The 23,207-nt window shown below is 43.9% G+C and overlaps 1 protein-coding gene across 3 annotated transcripts in view; it reads left to right on the top strand.

Moving 5' to 3' along the window:
* LOC111155842 (KAT8 regulatory NSL complex subunit 3) overlaps nucleotides 1-23,207 on the top strand; it is a 42,136-nt gene that overhangs the window by 12,830 nt on the left and 6,099 nt on the right. Inside the window, exons 3-20 of one of the 3 annotated variants that reach the window (XM_022516264.1) lie at nucleotides 1,153-1,243; nucleotides 1,386-1,571; nucleotides 8,537-8,668; nucleotides 8,913-9,029; nucleotides 9,276-9,377; nucleotides 9,480-9,551; nucleotides 11,023-11,097; nucleotides 11,276-11,433; nucleotides 13,503-13,566; nucleotides 13,973-14,173; nucleotides 14,396-14,552; nucleotides 16,086-16,163; nucleotides 17,585-17,776; nucleotides 18,355-18,433; nucleotides 18,849-18,976; nucleotides 19,852-19,961; nucleotides 20,380-20,602; nucleotides 20,936-21,069. In XM_022516264.1, the coding sequence (XP_022371972.1) occupies nucleotides 1,153-1,243; nucleotides 1,386-1,571; nucleotides 8,537-8,668; nucleotides 8,913-9,029; nucleotides 9,276-9,377; nucleotides 9,480-9,551; nucleotides 11,023-11,097; nucleotides 11,276-11,433; nucleotides 13,503-13,566; nucleotides 13,973-14,173; nucleotides 14,396-14,552; nucleotides 16,086-16,163; nucleotides 17,585-17,776; nucleotides 18,355-18,433; nucleotides 18,849-18,976; nucleotides 19,852-19,961; nucleotides 20,380-20,602; nucleotides 20,936-21,069 (2,299 nt within the window). Of the gene's footprint in view, nucleotides 1-1,152; nucleotides 1,244-1,385; nucleotides 1,572-8,536; nucleotides 8,669-8,912; nucleotides 9,030-9,275; nucleotides 9,378-9,479; nucleotides 9,552-11,022; nucleotides 11,098-11,275; nucleotides 11,434-13,502; nucleotides 13,567-13,972; nucleotides 14,174-14,395; nucleotides 14,553-16,085; nucleotides 16,164-17,584; nucleotides 17,777-18,348; nucleotides 18,434-18,848; nucleotides 18,977-19,851; nucleotides 19,962-20,379; nucleotides 20,603-20,935; nucleotides 21,070-23,207 lie in introns of all 3 variants that reach the window. The other 2 variants (XM_022516262.1, XM_022516265.1) reach the window with 2 other exon arrangements.

Here is a 23,207-nt window from a genome sequence, read left to right as displayed (position 1 = left end):
GGGAACAGGAACAGTAGGACTAGTTTCTAATTGTAGGAGTTTACTGCCAAGTTGGAGGAGGACACACTAAGCCTTCCTTAATCAAAGTAAACGTGTGTATACCAGTGTCATATGGGGATGGTACAGCGTTAACTCATATGGAACAGACCATTCAGAAGTAAACTTGCTAATTGTGTAGTATACAAAAAAGTGTACATGGAAAAGGGAGAGCGAGAGTGTGGGATGCAATATTGGGGAAAATTCATTTGTTATATTCTTGTTATAATCCTAAAGATAATTTAAATAGGTCTCTTACTTTAGTCTGAGGTTTTAGTATACTGAAACACTTGCTCATCCTGTCTTTTTTTTTTTTTTTTAAGATTTTATTTATTTGACAGAGATCACAAGTAGGCAGAGAGGCAGGTAGATAGAGAGAGGAAGGGAAGCAGGCTCCCCACTGAGCAGAGAGCCCGATGTGGGGCTCGCTCCCAGAACCCCAAGATCATGACCTGAGCCGAAGGCAGATGCTTTATTTAATCCACTGAGCCACCCAGGCGCCCCTCATCCTGTCTTTTTGTGTGAAATATTAAACTTGTGAAATTCAAATACATCTGTGCAGCGGTACCATCATTTTATTTATTAATGAATTATTTTAGCCTCTGGATAAATAGCTTTGCTAGCACTGGAAAAAAACTTCATAACTGGTTTTGACTTGTAGTATATATATATTTTTTAAATTTTTTTAATTAAAAAATTTTTTTAGAGGATTTTATTTATTTATTTGACAGAGATCACAAGTAGGCAGAGAGAGAGAGAGAGAGAGAGAGAGAGAGGAGGAAGCAGGTTCTCCACTGAGCAGAGAGCCCGACGTGGGACTTGATCCCAGGACCCCGGGATCATGACCTGAGCCGAAGGCAGAGGCTTTAACCTACTGAGCCACCCAGGCGCCCAACTTGTAGTATATATATTAATATAAATGTATGCTGAGGTGACTTATGGGCAGGATTGGAACCAGAATCTAGGTCTTGTGCTTTAGCTCAGTGGTCTTTAAACTGCTTTGAGTTATATTGTTTCATAGGGTGGACAAAAAACATGGCATAATCTTTGTACAGTGTACGTGCATGAGGAATGTCCCCAGCGTCTGACTTTAATTCCTTGGAGTTTCTCTTATAGGACTGGCTGGACAATGGCCCAGAACAAGCTATTTAACAAGATCCTCAAAGCCCTGCAGTCTGACCGGCTTGCCCGTTTGGCCAATGAAGGGGTAAGACTCTAGAAATTGGCCCATTGATAGTCTCTTCCTAGTTCAGCCTTGCTAGCTGACTAACTTGTTGGTCCCCGTCCTACCTGCCCCAGTTGCTAACATGGTGGCCCTCTTGTGTTATCACTTCACTTATATCTTCCAGGCTTGCAATGAGCCAGTGTTGCGCCGTGTTGCTGTGGACAAGTGTGCGAGGAGAGTGCGCCAGGCTCTGGCAAGTGTGAGCTGGGACACCAAGCTGATCCAGTGGCTGCATACCACCCTGGTGGAGACCTTGAGTCTGCCCATGCTGGCTGCCTACCTGGATGCTTTGCAGACACTGAAAGGGAAGGTGAGGCTATGACTGGCATCTCCCCTGTCCTGGGTTGGCCAGCCTCTGCTGTGGGTTTAGGAAGTAGGGTTGGGCAAGGTCACTGCCTGGTCAGCCTGGAGGACATGACTGAAGAAAACAGGTTTGCTGTTAAAAATGGGAGACATGGTATCATTTCACGTTTTGTCTGGTATCAACATCTTTATCCCTGCTATCTCCAGGATGAACTGTGAGGCCTGAAAACCAGAATGTACTTTTAGCCTCTCCAGCCCTGCAGGTTGTGGTTTGAGTCACCTCTGAGGTGAGGTGAGAAAAGAATTACCATGGGGAAGACGAAGGGTTTACCAGGGAGGTGTGCTGAGGAGGCAAGAAGCAGATTCGGGCGTGTGGAGTGTGGGGCTATGGAGCGGGGAAGAGTGCGGTCCATTCTAGGCTGTGCTCTTAGCAGTGGTTTTTCTACTGACAGACTCTTATTTTCTTAGACTATCAGGATCACAGTGTATACTTTGGTTGTTTATCTCTAAAACTTTTTGAATTTATTTTAAATTTTTATTATTTAAGAGTAGTCGAGATACAGTGTTATGTTACTTTCCGTATACGACGTAGTGATTTAACAAGTCTGTACATTACTCAGTGCTCACCACAGTAAGTGTAGTCACCATCTGTCACCAGAGAATTTTATTGCAATAATACTGACTGCTCCCCATTCTGTGCTTTTCATCTCTGTGACTTACTTATTTTATAATTAGAAATTTGTATCTCTTTACTCCCCTTTACTTATTTCACCCATCCCCCAACCCTCTTTCTTCTGGTAACCACCAGTTTTTTCTCTGAATTTATGGGTCTCTTTCTGTTTTTTAGTTTGTTCATTTATTTTATTTTTTAGATTCCTCATATAAGTGGAATCATGGTTATTTGTTTTTCTCTGACTTCATTCACTTAGCATAATATCCTCTATCCTCTAGGTTCATCTGTTTTGTTGCAAATGGTAGGATCTCATTCTTTTTTGTGGCTGAGTAATATTCCTTTTTTTTTTTTTTTTTTTAAGATTTTGTTTATTTATTTGACAGAGAGAGACAGTGAAAGAGGGAACACAAGCAGGGGGAGTGGGAGAGGGAGAAGAAGGCTTCCTGCTGAGCAGGGAACACAATGCAAGGCTCAATCCCAAGAACCCAGGATCATGACCTGAGCTGAAGGCAGACGCTTAACGACTGAGCCATCCATGTGCCCCACTGAGTAATATTCTGATTCAAAAATTCACTAGAATTCTAATTCACTGTTCTATTCTAATTCACTAGTATTCACTAGTATTCTAATATTCACTAGTAATATTCTGTGTATATATACCACATCATCTTTATCCATTCATCTACGGATGGACACTTAGTTACTTCTGTATTTTAGCTATTATAAATAATGCTGCAATGAACATAGGGTGCATATATCTTTTCAGATTTTTTTGGGTAAATGTTCTGTAGTGAGTTACTGGATCATATGGTAATTCTATTTTTAATTTTTTGAGGAACCTCCATACTTTTCCCCCAGTGGTTGCATTACATTCCCACCAAGAGCGCACAAGGGTTCCCTTATCTCCGTGTCCTCTCTGGCGCTTGATATTTCTTGTCTTTTTGATTTTCGCCATTCTGATTGGTATAAGGTGGTAACTTCTTGTGGTTTTGATTTGCATTTCCCTGATGGTTAGTGATGTCAAGCGTCTTATCGTGTGTCTATTGACCATCTGTATGCCCTCTTGGGAAAAGTGTCTTTTCAGGTCCTCTGCACATTTTTTAAATTGGATTATTAATTTTTTGGTGTTGAGTGGCATAAGTTCTTTATATATTTTAGATATTAACTCCTTATCAGATATATCATTTGCAAATATCTTCTCCCATTCAGGAGATTGCCTTTTCATTTTACTGATGGTTTCCTTTGCTATGCAAAAGCTTTTTGTTTTGGTGTAGTCCTAATAGTTTATTTTTGCTTTTGTTTCCCTTGCCCTAGGGGACAGATCCATAAACATGTAGCCTAAGGCCAATGTCCAGGAGGTTACTGCATATGTTTTCTTTTAGGAGTTTTATGGTTTCAGATACCACATTTAGGTCTTTAATCCATTTTAAATTTATTTTTGTGTATGGTATAAGAAAGTGGTCCAGTTTTATTCTGTTGCATGTGGCTGTCCAGTTTTCCCAACACGCATTTTTTATGAGACTGACGCGCTGCCTACTGCGCTAAGGAGGCACCTTCAACACCCATTTTTTAAAGAGACTGTCTTTTCCCTGTTGTTTATTCTTGCCTCCTTTGTCATGGATTAATTGACCATGTGAATGTAGGTTTATTTCTGGGTTTTCTGTTCTGTTCCATTGATTTATGTGTCTGTTTTTATGTTAGTACCATACTATTTGGATTACTGTAGCTTTGTAGTATATCTTGAAGTCTGAGATTGTGATACGTCCAGCTTTGTTGTTCTTTCTTAAGATTGCTTTGGCTATTTGGGGTCTTTTGTGGTTCCATACAAATTTTTAGGATTACTTGTTCTAGTTCTCTGAAAAATAGTATTGTAATTTTGATAGGGATTGCATTGAATCTGTAGATTGCTTTTGGTAGTATGGACATTTTAACAATATTAATTTTTCTAATCCATAAGCATGGAATATTTCTTTCTTTTTTTTTTTTTTTAAGATTTTATTTATTTATTTGACATACAGAGATAACAAGTAGGCAGAGAGGCAGGCAGAGACAGAGGGGGAAGCAGGCTCCCTGATGAGCAGAGAGCCTGATGCGGGGCTTGATCCCAGGATCCTGGGATCATGACCTGAGCCGAAGGCAGAGGCTTTAACCCACTGAGCCACTGAACCACCCTGGAATATCTATTTCTTTGTGTCATCTTCAGTTCCTTTCATTAATGCCTTACAGTTTTTAAAGTAAAGGTCTTTTACCTCCTTTTAGTGTACCTGTTGGATGGAAATACAGGTGAATGGGATCATGCTCTTGGCCCAGCTACTTTCAGCATTAGAGCCATTGTGAAGAGAGCAGAGAAGGTATACACCCTAGTCCCTGAATTTTCTGTTGAGAATGATGCAGTGTTGGAAAGACCGGCTAGGCTTGGTTGGCAGAGAAGTTGGTTATCGATTAATTATTTCTAAGTCTATATTGACAGAAAGTGATTTTCAAGGCTTTATTGTTTCAGAGTTGTACTCTATTGCCAGATAAAAGCTTTTATTTATTTTTTAAATTAAATTTAAAAAATTTTCCGAAGATTTTATTTATTTATTTAACAGAGAGAGAGATAGAGAGCACAAGCAGGGGGAGAGGCAGAGGGAAAGGAAGAAGCAGGCTCCCTGCAAAGCAGGGGGAGCCAGATGTGAGACTCTATCCCAGGACTCGGGGATCATGACCTGAGGTAAAGGCTGTGGCTTACCCAACTGAGCCACCCAGGCATCCCCAGATAAAAGCTTTCAAAATTTTTTCAGATCAGATCCTCTGCCTCAAGGTGTTGAGTGGCTTGTAGTTACAGAGTAAGTTACAAAGAAATGGCTGGTTTGTAGTGAAGATCTTTTGCCTTTGTTACTGTCCTTATGTCCTCCCTGCTTCCATACTCAAATCCCTGACTCAGGTCATCTGTCTCTAGAATAGGCCCTACAGAGTCTTGCTTCTGTCTGGTGTCACTGATTGGTGAGCATTTTTCCCACGTTCTGTTGGAATTCTGCAGAACACATCTCACTTCACCTGCTATATCTTCAGATGAAAATTGCCTCCACTTCCTTCTCTGTTGGATGATTTGAATCAGTAGTGTTGGGTTTCTTTATTTTTCTAGCAGTTATAAATAGCCTCTTTTGTTATTTGTGTGTTTGTCTTCCGTACCCCTTGTAGGTGCCTTGTAACCAACTGCAGCTGTGGTATAAACATTTGTTTCCTGAGTTAAGCTGATACAGTCTCATGGTATATTCCCCCTAATTTCTCAGGCAGAAATCTTTTTAGTCTTGCTTTTTTAAAATTAGTGATACTGTCCATGCTTGTCATTGCCTGATGCAGCTTATTTTCTTGTGTTATCTTTGAACTTTGTGACTTATTTTATTAGTTTCAGCTGTACAGCATGATTTAATATTTGTATATAATGCAAAATGATCACAGTAAGTTAACATGTGTTATCGTGCATAGTTACAAAATTCTTTTTCTTGTGATGAGAACTTTTAAGATCTACTCCCAACAACTTTCAAATAGGCAGTGCAGTATTAACTGTAGTAACCATGCTGAACATCATATCCCCATGACTGACTTATTTTAGAACTATAAGATTGTACTTTTTGATCCCCTTCACCTATTTTGTCCACACCCAGTCCCCTGCCTCTGGCACCCACCAATCTATTATCTATATCTGTGAGCTTATTTTTTTGTTGTTATTGTTTTGGTTTTTGCTTTAGATTCTACACATAAGTGAGATCATACAGTGTTTGTCTTTCTCTTATTCATTTCACTTAGCATAATGCTCTCAGGGTCCATCCTTGTGCCAAATGGCAAGATTTCCTTCCTTCTTTATGACTGATTTTGAGTTAGTGTTTTTATTTTCTTTGGGTAAATACCCATAAGTAGAATTGCTGGATTATATAGTAGTTCTATTTTTAATTTTTTGAGGAACCTCCATACTGTTTTCCGTAGTGGCTGCACCAGTTTATATTCCCACCAGTGGTGCACACTGTTCCCTTATCTCATCCTTGCCAACACTTGGTATTTGTCTTTTTCCTAATAGCCATTCTAACAGAGGTGAGATGGTTTCTCACTGTCGTTTTGGTTTGCATTTACCTAATGGTGAGTGATATTGAGCATCTTTTCATGTGTCTGTTGGCTGTCAGTATGTCTTCCTTGGAAAAATGTCTACAGTTTAATTGGATTATTTTTTGATATTGAGTTGTAAGAGTTCTTTATATATTTTAGGTATTAACCCCTTATTGGATATATCATTTGTAGATATCTTCTGTTCAGTAGGTTGCCTTTTCATTTTGTTATGGTTTCCTTTGAAAAGACCCTGGGATTATGACCTGGGCCAAAGGCAGACACTTAACCCACTGAGCCACCCAGGCATTCCTTCCCAAGGGATTCTTCTTCTGAGAACTGGAATATGTCATCTGCAAATAGTGTCAGTTTTACTTGTTTTTAATTTGGATTCCTTTTATTTTCTTATCTAATTGCTCTAGCTAGGTCTAATAGTAATACAGTGTTGAATAGAAGTGGTAAGAGGGGCCATCCTTATCTTGTTCCTGAACTCAGAGGAAAAGCTCTTAGCTTTTCACTCTTGGGTATGGTGTTAGTTGTGGGCTGACTTTACAACCTGCATCACCATCGTACTTCTCATTCTCTGGTTTTTCAGAATGTTTCTGTTCTTGTTTTAAAGATTTTTCTTTCTCCGAGAGAGAAAAATCACGAGCAAGGGGGCGGGGTAGAGGGAGAAGCAGACTCTGCTGAAGAGGGAGCCCAATGTGGGGCTCGATCCTAGGACCCTGCTATCACAACCTGAGCTGAAGGCAGATGCTTAACCAGTTGAGTCACCCAGGTGCTCTGTGTTTGTTTTTTCTGAAGAGTACCTTTAACATTCAAAAATCTTTCCTTTCCCCTAGGTCATTTTGACCTTTTGTGGGTAAGGTGGAATTCACAGAGATACTTCTCAGTGTGAGCAATAGCATGTCCCAAACCTATACTTACACATCCGAGACGTCACATTTTCTGGTGAATAGTGAAAAATAGGATATGGTATAAATCACAATACACACAACACATGTGTTATATTATTTTGGGCACAATAATGATTTCTTTAACATGCCAAAGCTTAAAGGCAGTACTCTAGAAGAAAATGCAGATTTTTTTTTTTTTTTTTAATTTATAAAGTCAACTGATGTTCATTGAGGAAGTTAGAACAAACAGAAATTTAAGGAAAAAATCTAAGGAAAAAGCTGTCCATAACTCCATAAAGATAACTGTTAATATTTTGGCATATTTTCTAATAGCATTTTTCTCAGTAGAGGTAATTTTTTATGTTTTCTATTTTTTCTTTAACATTTTAGTAGAGTTACTTCCTTATTACAAATTCTTTTAAATTCTTTTTTTAAGATTTTTTTATTTATTCATTTGACAGACAGAGATCACAAGCAGGCAGAGAGGCAGGCAGAGAGAGTGGGGAGGCAGGCTCCCTGCTGAGCAGAGAGCCCGATGCGGGGGCTCGATCCCAGGACCCTGGGACCATGACCTGAGCCGAAGGCAGAGGCCTTAACCCGCTGAGCCACCCAGGCACCCCCAAATTCTTTTAAATATTTTAAATTAACCCTTAATATCTAGTTATGTGGATAATTTGCTTAATCATTCTCTTATAGACATATTTAGGTTATTTCTTCTTTTTTAATCATTATCGAGAATGAATTTGTCTTTTATACATACCCCCCACCCCCACAAACACCATGTGTGTGTTTGTGTTTTTGATACATTTTGTTAGGAGAAGTTCTCAGAAGTAGAATCCTTTGGGAAGGAACGCCTGGGTGGCTTGGTGGGTTAAGTATCTGCCTTCGGCTCAGGTATGATCCCAGGGTCCTGGGATCAAGTCCCACACCGGGCTCCTGGCTCAGCAGGGAGCCTATTTCTGCCTCTCCTTCTGCCTGCTGCTCCCTGTGCTTGTGCTCGTTCACTGTCTCTGTCAATAAATTAAAAAACCTTAAAAAAAAAAAAAGAATCCTTTGGGAAGTGGATAAGAATAAATTTAAGTCTCTTAATGCATTTCACCAAGTTGTTTCCAAAGGATCGTACTTATTTACCTTTAATGATGGGAGGCATACTTTTCAGCCATCCTTTTATTTTTGCTTTTGCCCGAGTAAAGTTTGAGAGGCTTAATTCAAGTCTGCCTGTGGCTCAGAGTGGGGGAGGGGGTCTTTCTTCCCACCTGAATCCTGCTAGTGTGCAGGTCTCCTGCTTCACACTGGAGGGATCTTTGCTTTTGCTTCTAGATCCCTACTTTGATCGACCGGATGCTTGTGTCATCTAACACGAAGACTGGGGCTGCAGGAGCTGAGGCCTTGTCCCTCCTGCTGAAGAGGCCCTGGGATCCTGCTGTGGGGGTACTTTCTCATAACAAACCAGTAAGTCAGAGCAGCTCAAGACTTAACTATGACCCACAAAATTTTTAGAATCCACTCTCAGAACCTTAGCAAGAGGGTAATAAATGACTTAACTTTCCCATTAATAACTGGTTGTGTATAGTGCTTAGCAGAGTTTCGTAAGGAAATTGGCAGTGGCGGGGATAAAAAAGGTATTGGGATACTTGAGATTCTGTGGAGTAACATCTCACCCTCACTGGTTCTCTCTGGGGTTCTTCCTCCTTAGAGCAAGCTCCCTGGCTCTCCTCTCATTCTCATTGCCTCCTCTGGGCCTTCTAGCTCTGTGTTCCCCACGTCACGCCGCCACCGCTTCTGGCAGTCTCAGCTCTCCTGCTTAGGCAAGGTATGTGTGGGGATAAGAGGAACTGTCTCCTGGATTGGAATAAAGTCTTGGAAGACTGAGCAGACAGAATGTGGGAGGGAGTCAAAATAGAGGACTTAAATGTTTGGCATTCCCCCACTGTCTTTTTGTTTTTAATTCTAATGGTGCTTACCCAAGGTTGAAGGGATTTAGGGTAGGTTGAGCAGAATTGAGAGAAGATTTGAAACTTAATCTCTGCTGGCATGACTGCCACTTTCTTTCCTTCAGGTCATCCCTGTAGCAACCCATCTGCTGAACAACGGTAGTGGGGTAGGAGTTCTGCAGTGTCTGGAGCATATGATTGGGGCAGTGAGAAGCAAAGTACTGGAGGTAAGAGTGCCCTTGTTTCAGGTCGCCGTGGCAGCCCCAGCATGCTGGGCTTGCTTTTGGCCCAGCCTCCTGTCTTACTGTCTTCTTTCTCCTCCCACAAAGATTCACAGCCATTTCCCCCACAAACCCATTATTCTGATTGGCTGGAATACAGGAGCGCTGGTGGCCTGTCACGTAAGTAATTGCCATCTCATTTGGACGCTGTCTTGGGATAGAATAGTGATGCTGTTACTGCTGATTGCTACCATTGAGTCCTTTTTTTATGTTCTAGACACTGTGCTAGGTGATCTGCCTACATATATGCATTTTAAGGTATAGAAGACTAACTTTATTGTGGAAATTTTAAATAGAAAATTAAAGGGAGAACAGACCGATAATAAATCCTGTGGGCTCCTCACAGTGATTTACTCATGGTCAGACTTTTTTCATCTTACCCCTGTCCACTTTCTGTCTCCTCCAGTTATCTTGAAGAAAATCCCAAATATCATTTATCATTTGTGATATATATATGTGTGTAATGTGTATGTATGTGTATATATATCATTTATGATATATATATGTAATATGTGTGTGTGTGTATATATATGCGAGTGTGTATATATATATATGCATATGTATACACATATACATATATATATCAGTATGTATTTCTGAAAAAAAATTCCTCCCCCACCCCCAAATGTAAGAACTGTTCTCCCACCTTAAAAAAAATACTAGCAGGCATAAATTTTAATAGCTTTGGAATTTGGTGTTGTGTTGTGTTGATGTTGTGTTCATATTCTGTCCCTTTGTAAACATTAAGGAATCTTCTATTTATTATTTTACATACATTTGTGTATACATTAGTTTGTATAAGTGTCCCTGACCTGCCCAAAGCCCCAGTTCTCGAGTGGATCAAATAAGTTGAGTCTCTGCTGCTTCCTGTGGTCTGGTCAGGTATGACATCTAGGGCTGACAGAGGAAGGAGGCTGTCTCCTGACACTCCCTGGTCCTGGGAATGACAGAATTCAGTCAGCAACTGCTCAAACAAGTTTGAAGTGCCTGGGAGCTAACCATTAGATTCAAAAGGGAGAGATTTTCTTTGCTTATGGATGAAGAGCAACATTTGTGTCTTTTCTTTCTTTTAATTTTATTTATTTATTTGAGAGAGAGAGAGAGACAGTGAGAGAGAGCATGAGCGAGGAGAAGGTCAGAGGGAGAAGCAGACTCCCTGTGGAGGTGGGATCCTGATGTGGGACTCCAGGGATCCTGGGACTCCAGGATCATGACCCGAGCTGAAGGCAGTCGCCTAACCAACTGAGCCACCCAGGCGCCCCATTTGTGTCTTTCTGATTATATTTGCTGTTTGTGGAGGAAGAAGTGAATAGGAAAACTCAAGTCTGGGGAATTAATAGGATGAAAGGACTGAGCTTCCCATCCCGTGGTTCAGCCCTCTGCTGCAGTTCTCTCAGGGCTCCATTTTGTGTCCTGGGATCTTGTGTCTTACGATCTTACTGCCGCCACTATAGCTGGTACTCCTATGCATTAGAACTGGGGAGATAGAGATGGGACAAGCTGGTAGATCTGGACCACCTCTGGACTCTGGGTAGGGTGTAGCTTCAGTAAAGTCAGTTGACCTTGAGACAAACTGTTGTATTATTTCCAGGTGTCAGTGATGGAGTACGTCACTGCAGTTGTCTGCCTTGGGTTTCCTTTACTTACCGTGGATGGTCCCAGAGGGGTAAGCATGGGGTGCAGCTGATTGCTGGGTCACAGGCTGGTGAGAATAAGGGGGTGCATGCGTTACCCAAACTGGCACTCAGCGACTAGTTGCCCAGTTGACTCTGCTCAGCGGACTTGACAGGTCAGTCCTCAGTGAGTAGTAACTGGCTGATTATAAAACCTGTTCATGTTTTTAGGATGTGGATGATCCCCTCTTGGATATGAAGACTCCAGTCCTCTTTGTCATTGGGCAGAATTCCTTGCAGTGTCATCCCGAAGCCATGGAAGATTTCCGGGAGAAGATTCGGGCTGAGAACAGCTTGGTGGTGGTTGGGGGAGCTGACGATAATCTCAGGTGTGTGTGGCTTCTCCCAGAGCTGTGAGTCATGTTGTAGTGTTGGAGAGAAGCCTGTGAGGTGGTGATGTAACTACAGACTAAATCTGCTTCTGTGAAAGAGGGAACCATTTTACATTTTAAACTAGTTCAGATTTATAAAAAGTTGCAAAAATAGTACAGAAATTTCTTAAAGACTCTGAACTCAGATTTCCCAAATGTGAACATCTTAAATAACCAGAGTATGATTATCAAAATGAAGATGTTAACATTGTATGATACTATTTTCTAATGTACAGTTGCAGATATTGTTAGTTGGCTCACTAATGTCCTTTTCCTGTCCGGTGTCCAGTCCTAAATCACATGTTATTAGTTGCCTGTCTCCTCAGTCTCCTTGAGTTTGATAGTATTCTTTAGTCTTTCATGACCTTGACATTTTGAAGACTTCCGGCCACCTATTTTGTAGGCTGTCCCGCAATTTAGGTTTTTAACATTTTTTGTGATTAGGTTGAGCATATGCATTTGTGGCAGGACTGCCAGTTGATAAGCTCTCAGTGCATCCTCCCTGGGCCTACATGATGATGTTGATGTGTCTTATCACTGGTGACATTAACCTTGACCACGTGGTGAAGGTGGCATCTTCCAGGTTTCTCTATTGCGAAGTTACTCTGTTTCCCTTTGCGATTAGTAGTTACCCAGTGGGAGGGAGATAATTTGAGACTCGGTGAATGCAGTCTTGGTCATTGTGCTTTGACTGGGGTAGACACTTCTTTATATTTTGTTTCTTACTGAGGATGTATGTGAATGTAGATTTTACTTGTATTAACATCCTTTAATATATTTTGGAGTAAAAACAGCTGGAGTTTGGAAGGGGCACCTTAGGTCATTGAGATGGCCACTTCTCCCTTAAAAGACTGGCTGCCTGAAGGGCCTTTAATTACGCTTTCATGAAATGTCCTGAAAAAGAGGTGTGTCATTTGTTGGGCTTCCTTTTTTTTTAATGTTCAGTTTTAGAGATTAATTTCATTTGTGTGCCTTAGCTAGTGAGTTTAAAACAAGTACCTGCTCCCACTGGTCTTGTCACTTTCTTACCCAGTGATGTTTTAGAGAGGTCCTTCTGGTCTTTGTCATTTGGCTGTTTCTTGTGGGTCTAGAATCTAATCCTTTGGTGCTCAAAGCAATATTTTCTTGTAAATACATTTTGTTTGTTGGTTATTCAGACATTCTTATCTATAGGAGGGTAGCATGTATGTGGGGCTATGTGTGTGTGTGTTGAGTAGCAGTGAGGGAACACAAGAGATAGGAAAACTTTAGTGGGAGTTAAGTTGTGAGGCTGCTTATAAGATGTGTTTGTAAGGTCCTCGAGTGTTGGCTTGAGAATCAGGAGACTCAGTTCAGTCTAGGTTGCTTTGCTAAGAACCTTGGGTTAACTGCTTAACTTCCGGGACCCGCTGTCCTCATATGTAAGATGAGGGTGCTACATAGGGTCAGAGGTCAATAGCCAGTAAATTGGGGTTCTCAGAATTTGGAAGTCCAGAATATTGTTCTCCACCCTGTCATTCGGAGTCCTGTTTTTCTCTCTGCTGAGACCCTCAGTCAGAAGCCAGGGGTTTTAAAACTGGCTTCCAAAGAGGGGAATGTAGCCAGGTGCCTATTTTCTCTTACCTTTATAGAAGTAACCTATGACCACCTTTTGTCTACTACTAATCTCATGCAACAGCATCCAGTAATCTCAGGGTTTGGGCCTTTATTGGGGGACTTCTAGATGAGGTCATAGAAGTCAGAGTTTATCTGGGAAGCCATAAGTATGGGACTTTAGGAATGTACAGTCCTAGGCAATTTTCATATGTTCTCTGATTCTCTACATATATTATTTTTGTAATCCTCACAAGTCCATGAGCGAGGTGTTATGATTCCATTTTGCAGATGTGGAACATGAGGTCAGAGAAGTGGTGATACCTGCCTGAGGGCTAACGTGGTCCTCCTTCCTGGGCTCAGAAAATAGCCAGCACAAAAGAGAAATCCATTCTCGCTTTCATATGATGCCATGGAATGTTTAAAATAAACATTTCCTCCTCTCTGTCTTTTAGAATAAGCAAAGCAAAGAAGAAATCAGAGGGGCTAACTCAGAGCATGGTGGACAGATGCATTCAGGTATGCAGTTGCTTCATGTGTTTTTCTCAGTGAGGCTTGTCTTTCTATAAGCTTTTAGGCTTGATCTTATTGGCAGTAGTGTCTTTGGCTCTGAAGGGTGAAGGAGTATCCAGTGGGGCCTCTGATAGAACTAAATCATAAGGAAAGGGGAAAGAGAGAGGGGAGGAAGCGGACATGTGTATGGAGGAGTGTGGGAGCACAACCACCCCAGAGTGCCACCCTACAGAGGTGTCGGGGAGCAGGCTTCTGCTGGTCTTTGGCTGAGGCTGGGGTTTGTGCTCGGCTTGTAGTGCATGGAGGACACATCCAATGCCAAAGCCGAGTTAGTTGAATTGAGTTGAACCTGCCAGGGAGGTTCCTGTTCCCTAGACTGAGGACTGAGTGGCCTGGGCCCTCTTCACACTAGGACGAGATTGTGGACTTTCTGACTGGAGTGCTCACTCGTGCTGATGGGCACATGGGCTCTGAGCCTCGGGATCAGGATGCTGAGAAGAAGAAGAAGCCTCGGGACGCAGCCCGAAGAGACCTGGCCTTTGAGGTCCCCGAGAGGGGCAGTCGGCCTGCCTCACCAGCTGCCAAGCTGCCTGCCTCACCCTCAGGCTCGGAGGTAACGCAGGAAGGTGGGGAGCAGAGGGAGCATTTCGGTTGGGTACGTAGGACTGTGGAGTTGGTTCCTTCACTTCTGGGGGTGCTTGTCTGCCTTGCCAGTGCTGTAGACCATTGAGTTCCTATGAGGAGAATTCCTGGGCAGGGAATTCCAGGGGGACATGATAATTGGTGATCAGATCCAAGCAGCTGGCTCAGCTCTTACCCTTCTTGCCCTTCTCAGGATCTTTCCAGTGTGTCTAGCAGCCCCACTTCCAGTCCCAAGACCAAAGTAACTACAGTGACCTCTGCCCAGAAGTCCAGTCAGATCGGGAGCGCTCAGCTCCTGAAGAGACACGTGCAGCGGACGGAAGCTGTGCTGACCCACAAACAAGCCCAAGGTATCGGCTTCTTGGCCCAGTGGCCTCTTGGTTTATCTTTTGGAGTGAGGTCATGTGGGATTTGAGAAGTGTTGGTATCTGTAGCTTCCTCTGGGGCATGCGAGAGGCACCCTTTCCCACATTTCTGTCCAGACAAAATTAGGTTAAAATGAATACCAGAGATTGTTTTCAAGGGTGAGACATCACAAAAGGTCGTGCATTAGTAGAGCTGTATAGTTCCAGTAATAACAGCTTTGCTCTGGTGTTCTGGGGAGGTTAGGTTTTATGAGCTGACTATGTGTGTATTTGCCTCAAAATTTTTTCTGATTCCCAGTTGGGGAAGCTACTTGTTCTGTTCTTCGCGCTGCCCAGCCACTCCTGCAGTCAGGGCACTCTGCACATCATGTGGACGAAGTGATGCGCTTTTTTCCTCAGATTCCAGGGCAGTGCAGCTGGCATCATGCCCTTTCTTTGTTTTGCCCTTGAAGAGTGAAGGTTCCCACACTGGGACCTTTCCGTGAGGTTTATTGGGGTTTCTGCAGATAGGCTTTGGATTAGGCTGGGAAATGTTTGTATGTACAGTCTGGAGAACAGTGAGTGTTACCGTAGCTTATAGAAAAGGGACAGTGTTTTGGGTAGGGAGAAAAGAAACAGTGGCTTGCCCCCTGCCCCCACTTCGATCTTGTTGGGCAGCCCCAAGGTAAGGCCTTTTGCGCATTGTGTTTGATGACGTATCCGGGAACATGTATTATCTGAAGTCTTGGGTACTTGGGAGGAGGCAGCACCAGAGCTGACTGTCAAGTGGAGAGACGCAGAGGTGACAGTAGGCTGATCTGCTCACTTCCCCTGTGTTTCTTTTAGTGGAGCCAAAGGGTCAGGACTTAAACTCAGGCCTCTTATGAGGGTTGCCTTTAAGAGTGGGGCTAACAAGGAGCATGTGTGAGTGATTGGTGAAGGTAAAAAGACAAAAAAGAAAAAAACAAGCCAGGCCCCCTGGGGCCACATGGATGGTCTGTAACCTTATCTTAAGTGGTGGCCAGAGCCAAATTCTGGGTTGGTGGTGTTTGCTTAGGCTTTTGATGAAGAGAGAACCATTGGTCGGCTGTGCTTCTGGAGGGGATAATTAGTTGAGAGTGTAGGGAGTTCTGGAAGGCTGATTGGTGATCTGGGTTTGAAATGGGCCCCAGAATATCATGGCGCTGAGCAGCAGCCATCGCGCCCTGGCTTTGGCAGGGCCTCATAGGCAAGAGGGAATGATTATAGATAAGTTTTATGGAACCCTGACTATGTGTCATGCTGTTTTCCTGGCATTTGACTTGCTGTTGCTCACTGAATCTTGGCAATGGCCCATGAGGCAGGTACATTTATTATTTTCAGTTTATAGATGATTCCAGGGAGCTGCTAGGAGTCAGGTATCAAACCCATGCAGTAATTCTGGAAAAAGCCCTTACCGACCATTTTCTAGAACATTTTCTTATCTTTTTTCTTACTCCCTCTCCTTTTCTCCTTTCTTTGGCTGGCTATGATTCTGTAATTATTTCTGATTCATTCCAGCACAGTTTGCTGCTTTTCTGAAACAAAATATGCTGGTGAGGAAAGCTCTTCCTCCCGGCACCTCCTCCTGTCTCTTTGGTGAGTATTGCTCTTCCTCTCACCTTTTCACGCTCTGCTCTCTGCTTCTCTCCATGTCTCCCTTGTTTTATTCCCAGTCCTGCCTCTCTCTTTTGTCTCTGGTTTCCTGCTGTTCTTTTCTCTCTTCCTTTTTCTGTCTCCTGATTCTTTTCTTGGTTGACTCCTTTCGCTTACTCCTCCATAGTATAGTGTTGGCTTTTTCTCCATACTTTCTGTTTGCCTCTCATGGTTTTTCCTTTTTTGTCTCTTATGATTCTTGGCTCTGCTTCTCCTATGTGTGCCTGTGGCCCATTGCCTGTGAACCTGAGTTTCCTTGTGTGTTTTTCTCCCTGCTTCTGGATTCCTGCTTCTATCCTGGCCGCTACAAGCACACCAGCCACTATCAGCATAAAACCTGTGTCTCCTTTCCCTTTTACCATCCTTCCTATTCTGATTTTAGTCAATGCATTTATCCCCTCAGCGATCCTTCTAGCTGGTTATGCCCTGTGGCCCAGGCCAGCACCCCCATTCCTGCCTGCCTTCCTCATATGACTACTGCTTTCCTCCCCATCCTGCCCCTGATTACCTATGCAGAAGAGGACCTGGGGTGGGCTTCTGGTTTTAAGGAGAAGGGAATCTCTGAGGAAGTGTGAAGGATAACTTCAGAGTCCAAGAGGTTTGGCCATGTGTAGGATGAGTCTGTTTGATTCAGCAGAGGGGGAATCCCATGTGGGAACAGGTGGCCTTTCTCTGTACCTAGTACAAAGGACGTGGGGACTAGTTGTGACATGGGCTACTATTGCCCTTTTGCTTTTGGGCAGGAGCAGTTAAGTTGTCTTGTCTGAAATGCTTCCTTGCCTAGTAGCTACTCAAAGCCAGCCTTGATTCCTGGCAATAATCCTTCTTGTGGCCTTCATTTGGCAAGCAAACCTTCAACCCTGGGCTCTTAGGAGAGTAGGATGCTCAGAGCCTTGTGAAATTCTCCGTTTTAGAGAGAACTGCGTAGTGTGGTCCTTTATTGCTTCTTTGTGGAATGTTTACTGTCCCCCAGCTGTGTGATGTGAGGGTGGGCTTGAGACAGGAAAATTATGACATTGAGTGCAGGAAGCACTGCTTAGATCCATTGTAGTGAGTCCTCTGTTTTTTTGGTTGGCCTTTGCTAGGCAGGGTCAGGGTGTCATCTTTGTTTTTATTCCCACCAACTCAGAGCCCCCTTCCTTCTAACTCCAGAACAGGGTAAGGGCTGGGGATGGACCCATCCTCTGAGAGGGCAGGGTGGCCTTCTACCACAGGTGGGACCTGAGTGAGATGGGACTGAAGCACTAGCAGTTGCCTTTGAGGTGTGACTTTGTGTGTGACACAGTCATGCCCGTGCTGGTGCTGTCAGTGTCTCTCGGACCGTTTTGGATTATGGAAGACCTTACCTCCGCTCCATCTCTTAGTTCCCATTTCATCAGAACAAACGGAAGAGGCAGAGAAAGAGGATCTTAGGGTCCAGCTGAAGCGCCACCATCCTTCCAGTCCTCTTCCTGGCAGTAAGACCTCCAAGCGACCAAAAATTAAGGTGTCCCTTATTTCCCAAGGGGACCCAGCTGGAGGGCCTTGTACTCCTTCCCAAGGAGGAGCTCCAGAAGGTGAGTTTTTCTTAGCCTGTTTGAATAAAAGCTGAGCTCTCTCAGACCACATAACATTGCTTTCTTGGTGACTACTTGCTGTACAGCTCAGTCTCTAATGCAAGGTGTGCCTGGCGCAAAGAGGGCACACGGTAGCACATGGGGCAGAAGTGGGCCATGACCTGATCTGTACCAGGAGCAGGGAGGCAGGATGAGGATCTGAGGGAGCTGTGGGGTCACTCAAAGCATCATCACATTTTGTTCTTTAATTTCAATTAAAGATAAGAAATATTCCAGGGATGCCTGGCTGGCTCAGTCAGTAGAGCATGACTCTTGGTCTCAGGATTATGAGTGTGAACCCCATGTTGGATATAGAGACTACTTAAAAATAAAACCTTAAAAAAAAAAAAAGAATATTCCAGAAAGTTTAAAAAATAGAAGAAAAGAATAATTCCCTGTTCTGCTATACTTACTCTTTGTTTTTCTTCTTCGTCCAGTCTTTGTCCATATTTTGCATTTAGCCTGGGCTGTAAAACCCTAAAAGTATGGCCAGGCAGGACTAACCATTGGCCTTGGGGTTTTCTGTTTTGCAGCTGCAGGAGGGAAGCCCATCACCATGACACTGGGGCAGGCTTCAGCAGGGGCCAAGGAGCTCACAGGGCTTCTCACCACTACCAAGTGAGTCTTTTTCTTGGCCTTTCTGGCTCTGCTCCTTTCTTTCTCTTTACCTTTTCCCTGGTCCATTTAGTGCTTTGGAAAGATAGTCTAGATTCTGTCAGTTTTGTGAATATGACTTCTTTTTGAGTGGGATCTTTGTCTTTTTTGGGGTGGGGGTGGGTCAGTTCAGAGTTCTTTTTTAAAGTTTGCAAAGCATCCCGTAGCTCTTGCTTCAGGGTTTGAAGTCTGTTTTAGGACTGACTTTCAGAAGGACTAGAGGCCAGATTCAGAAGATGAGACAAACTCTAGATTCTAGTATCCATTGCTGAAAGCATTGCTGGGCCCCACCACGGACCCTCCCTGTGTTGCCAGGGTCTGCTGCCCTCCTACAGCAGATAATAGAGCTGGATAATAGAGCTCCTATCTTTGTCTCCAGGTCAAATGCTTCTGAAGGGGGTGTCTCGGCCAGCCCAGTGTCCTCAGTGTCCAGCAGCACCACTCCCAGTGCCTTGCACACACTCCAGAGCCGTCTGGTGGCCACCTCTCCTGGCAGCTCCCTCCCAGGTATCTGTAGCCCAGCATTCCCCACCTCCCAGCAAAGTCTCTTTTGGGCTGCTGCTGGAGGGTGGTCCCAGGAAAGCAGCTGAATCTGGGGGATGCTCCTCTGAGTTGCAGGCTTTCATTGAGGCTTGATGGGAAGCTGGAATTAGCTTTGAGGTGGGGGAGTTTCTGGTCTCAGTATCTACAGTGAGTAAATATCCCAGTCTGCAGGTAGTGTCTCTTGTAGTAGAAGGAGGAGAAATAGCTGGTGGAAGATGTGGGTATTGTGTTCATTGTGTTTTTGAACACATCTGATTGCAGGAAACTGGAGATTTGCTGTACGTACTAGCATTAGCAAAACGAGGCACCTTTCTGCCTCTGCTTATCTCTTCACTTTGGCCACCCCACCCTGCATGGGAGGGCTGGTTGCCTGAGCCCAGCAGGCAAGGCTCTGCAGGTGTTCTCCTTCAGGAGGACCTCCCTCTTTGCTTTGTGGCCAAATATAAATCAGGTATTTGGAATTCTTTTTGCTTAATAAGCTGTCCTTTTCCCTGGAAAGGATGGAATTTAGATTTCTGAAAAGTGGGTGGGATTGAAGCTCTCTTTGGTTTTCCTAAAACTTCAAAATGTAAGGTAGGTGGTTCAGAGCAGGTTGGGATATGTGGAACAAATCCAAGACAGTGTGTCTAGCACCTTCCTCGCGTGAGCATGCAGTGTGCATGCTCGGGGAGCCCTTCCTGGCGTCTTTCCAAGAGCACTGGGAATGTTTCAGGGAAAGAACATTGGCATTTTAGCATTTGTTGGCATTTGTTGTTGGCATTTGTTGAGGGTGGATGGATTTGGCTGCTCTTGGGATAAGGGATTGGGCCTGTGCTGACATCTGTTCTACCCTCTCCTAGGGGCCACATCAGCCAGCAGCCTCCTTCAAGGCCTCAGCTTCAGCTTGCAGGATATCAGCAGCAAGACCTCTGGCCTCCCAGCAAATCCTTCCCCAGGGCCAGCCCCACAGGTGTACATCTGCCTTCCACTGGGCTGGGCAGCTGTGGGGAGGAGGCCCTCTCAGTTTAGTTGGTTTTGGCGGGAAAATTGGGTCTGGAGTCTGGGTCATGACAGACTGCTTTCTGACTTCATGCCTAGGAGCTACCAGAGGTTAAAGCTCCATCACTTAGCGTGTGGCCTTGGGCAAGTTTTTTGACCTCTCTGTATCTTTGTTTCCTTGTCTGTAAAATTAGGATAATGATAGTATTTCTCTTAAAGGGTTGTTTTAGTATTAAATAAGATAGTATATAGAAAATGCGTGGAAGAATACCTTGCATGTATTGGCTGTGCAGTACATGGTAGCCTTTAATGCTCTGGGTCCTCCATACTTGAACATTGCTTGCTGTTGGGCAGTAGCTTCTGATCACCTGGTCTTGTGTGTCCCACAGGCCACCAGTGTGAAGTTACCCACCCCCATGCAGAGCCTGGGTGCCATCACCACGGGCACCAGCACCATTGTCCGTACCATTCCTGTGGCCACCACTCTCTCCTCCTTGGGTGCCACTCCTGGTGGGAAACCCACAGCCATCCACCAGCTGCTGACCAATGGGGGCCTTGCTAAGTTGGCAAGCAGCCTCCCTGGCCTGGCTCAGATCTCTAACCAAGCATCAGGTGAGTCTCTTATGACAGCTGTGGGGACTCTTAGATAGGGGATCTTTCCCCAGGACCTTCCCCTCTCACATGGACAAGGCATGTGGTTGAACCCAACTCAACAGGGTCCTGGTATTGACCCTCAAGGATTCAGCTGTGTGGGTCCATCCACTGGAGAGGTCAGAAGAGCACAGCTGTTTTCCTGTTTCTTTTAGAATGACTGATAGAGTGAGCTGACCCAGTTGGGAAGGGTACTGAGGTGGGAGGCTAAGGGGCTGGTGTGTGATGTGAAGAAACTCTCTGGGAGGAGAAAGTGGAGGCTGTGACAAACAACCCTCCTTCTTCCTCTGTCAGGCTTGAAGGTCCCTACCACCATTACTCTGACACTGCGTGGCCAACCAAGCCGAATCACGACACTGAGCCCCATGGGCTCGGGAGCAGCCCCATCAGAGGAGCCCAGCTCCCAGCCTCTGCCGTCCAGCTCACAGGTGAGTACTGCCCGGGAAGACTGAGGACAGGCTCTGATAGTGGGAAGTTTGGGGCTGGCCCACTGGCCGATTGGAGGAGCTGCCAGTGCACTGGACTTTAGGCAGACTAGATTCAAATCCAGACCGGAGGCTTTGTCACTTTGTAACTTTGAGCAAGTCATGGACCTCTTTGAGTCTCCTCTTCATAACACTCCCTGGGTTGTCATGGGAATTAAATACATAACTGTGTTTGGGTGTGTAGCGTCCTCAGTGTTCCAAGTTTTGTTTATGTTCCCTTTCCATTTGTTTTCTCTTCCCATTCTTGGCTTCAGCAGTCAGAGGTTGTGGTAGAGGCTAGTTAGTTGATTAACACCCTTTCTTTGCTCAGCTTTCCAGTATTGTGCCATTCCAGCTCTTGGCATTCATTGTCATCTTTTTAGGACACACTAGGTTTCTGTAGCTCTTACCCACGAAGTCACCACCCGTTCCTTGTAGCCAATCTGATTTCCATTGTGCGCTTTTCATGTAAAACGTTTCTAATCTTTTTTTTTTTTTTTTTTTTTTAAACGTTTCTAATCTTAAATGGTGATCTGAGAGCCACTCAGAGATCAGAGGTGAAAAAAAAAAAGTTGGGGGTCCAGTTTTGTTTGTGCTTTCCTTCACTGTGCACTGTTTCAGCGACAGCCTTCCTTGTGGGGGCTAAGGTGCTGTGCAGACTGCCATGCTTAAAGAACTGGCCCTGTTCCCATCACTCCCACCACACCAATCCTGCCTGGGACCCCGGGGGCGGGCTCCTTATTGGCACTTGACGATTCCTAACTGTTCCAAACTATCTTCTGCCTTCCCCTCTTGAGGGAAATACAGAGATTGTTACCTGATATTCAATGGGATCATGGTTGGCCTTCCCTGCCTTTTTTTTTTTTTTTTTTTTTCCAGAAAAGTTGGAGGTGTTTTTATTTCTTTCTTTTATTCCTTTCTTTTTTTCAATTAGAAAAGTGATTATGCTTAAATAATTCAAACATTACAGAAATACTGTAATTTATTTATTTATTTATTTTTGAAGATTTTATTTATTTATTTATTTGACAGAGAGAGATCACAAGTAGGTAGAAAGGCAGGCAGAGAGAGGAGGAAGCAGGCTCCCTGCCAAGCAGAGAGCCCGATGCGGGACTCGATCCCAGGACCCTGAAATCATGACCCGAGCTGAAGGCAGAGGCTTAACTAACCCACTGAGCCACCCAGGCACCCCAGAAATGCTGTAATTTAGAAAGTGAAAATTTCCCATTATACCACTCCCAGAGGTGGTATCCCCTATTAATAGTGCAATATGCATTCTTCTAGATCTTTCTTGCTATACTATGTACATTATTTTATTTTTATTTTATTTTTTTTTTTTGACAAAAATGGAATCACAGAATGTGGACCATTTTGTAACTAGTCTTTGTTTACAACAGATATTGTGACATGTTTCCCCATGGGTTACGTAGAGACTTATCTTCTTGTCACTCGCTGCCTCATGTTTTGCTGGGTGGATGTACGAAAGCATATTTCACCATCTTCTGTCAGAGAGTTGGGCTGTTTTGTTTTTGATACAGAAAATAGTGGTTCAGTGACAGCCTTGTTCCTGAGTTTTGTGTGCCTCTGGGGGATTTCTACAGTCCAGAGACCAGTAAGTGGAGGGTACATGCGTCTGACATCTGGCTAAGTACTGGCTAATTGCCCTTTGAGGCTCGGCCAGTTTACACTTCAAACCATAGCAATGGTAATAGCTGTTCTCCCATGTCTTTGTCAGGTATGGAAATCAGTGTTCTAAAATGTTATTAATTTGATGAGTAAAAAATGAAATTGTTTATTTTTTTTAAGATTTTATTTATTTGTCAGAGAGAGCAAACACAAGCAGGGCCAGTGGCAGGCAGAGGGAGTAAGTGAGGAGCCCAACACAGGACTCTATCCCAGGACCCCCGGGATCATGACCTGAGCCAAAGGCAGATGCTTAACCAACTGAGCCACTCAGGTGTCTCAGTGGAATTGTTTATGTGTGTATTTTCCTGATTACTTATGAGATTGTATGTCTTTTTTTTTTTAATATTTTATTTATTTATTTGACAGAGAGAGAGAGAGATCACAAGTAGGCAGAGAGGCAGGCAGAGAGAGAGAGG

This window comes from Enhydra lutris, unplaced genomic scaffold (assembly GCF_002288905.1).
Source record: "Enhydra lutris kenyoni isolate GAN:26980312 unplaced genomic scaffold, ASM228890v2 scaffoldscaffold44, whole genome shotgun sequence".
NCBI classification, from domain to species: Eukaryota; Metazoa; Chordata; class Mammalia; order Carnivora; family Mustelidae; genus Enhydra; species Enhydra lutris.
This window is presented reverse-complemented; position numbering and strand designations above follow the sequence as displayed.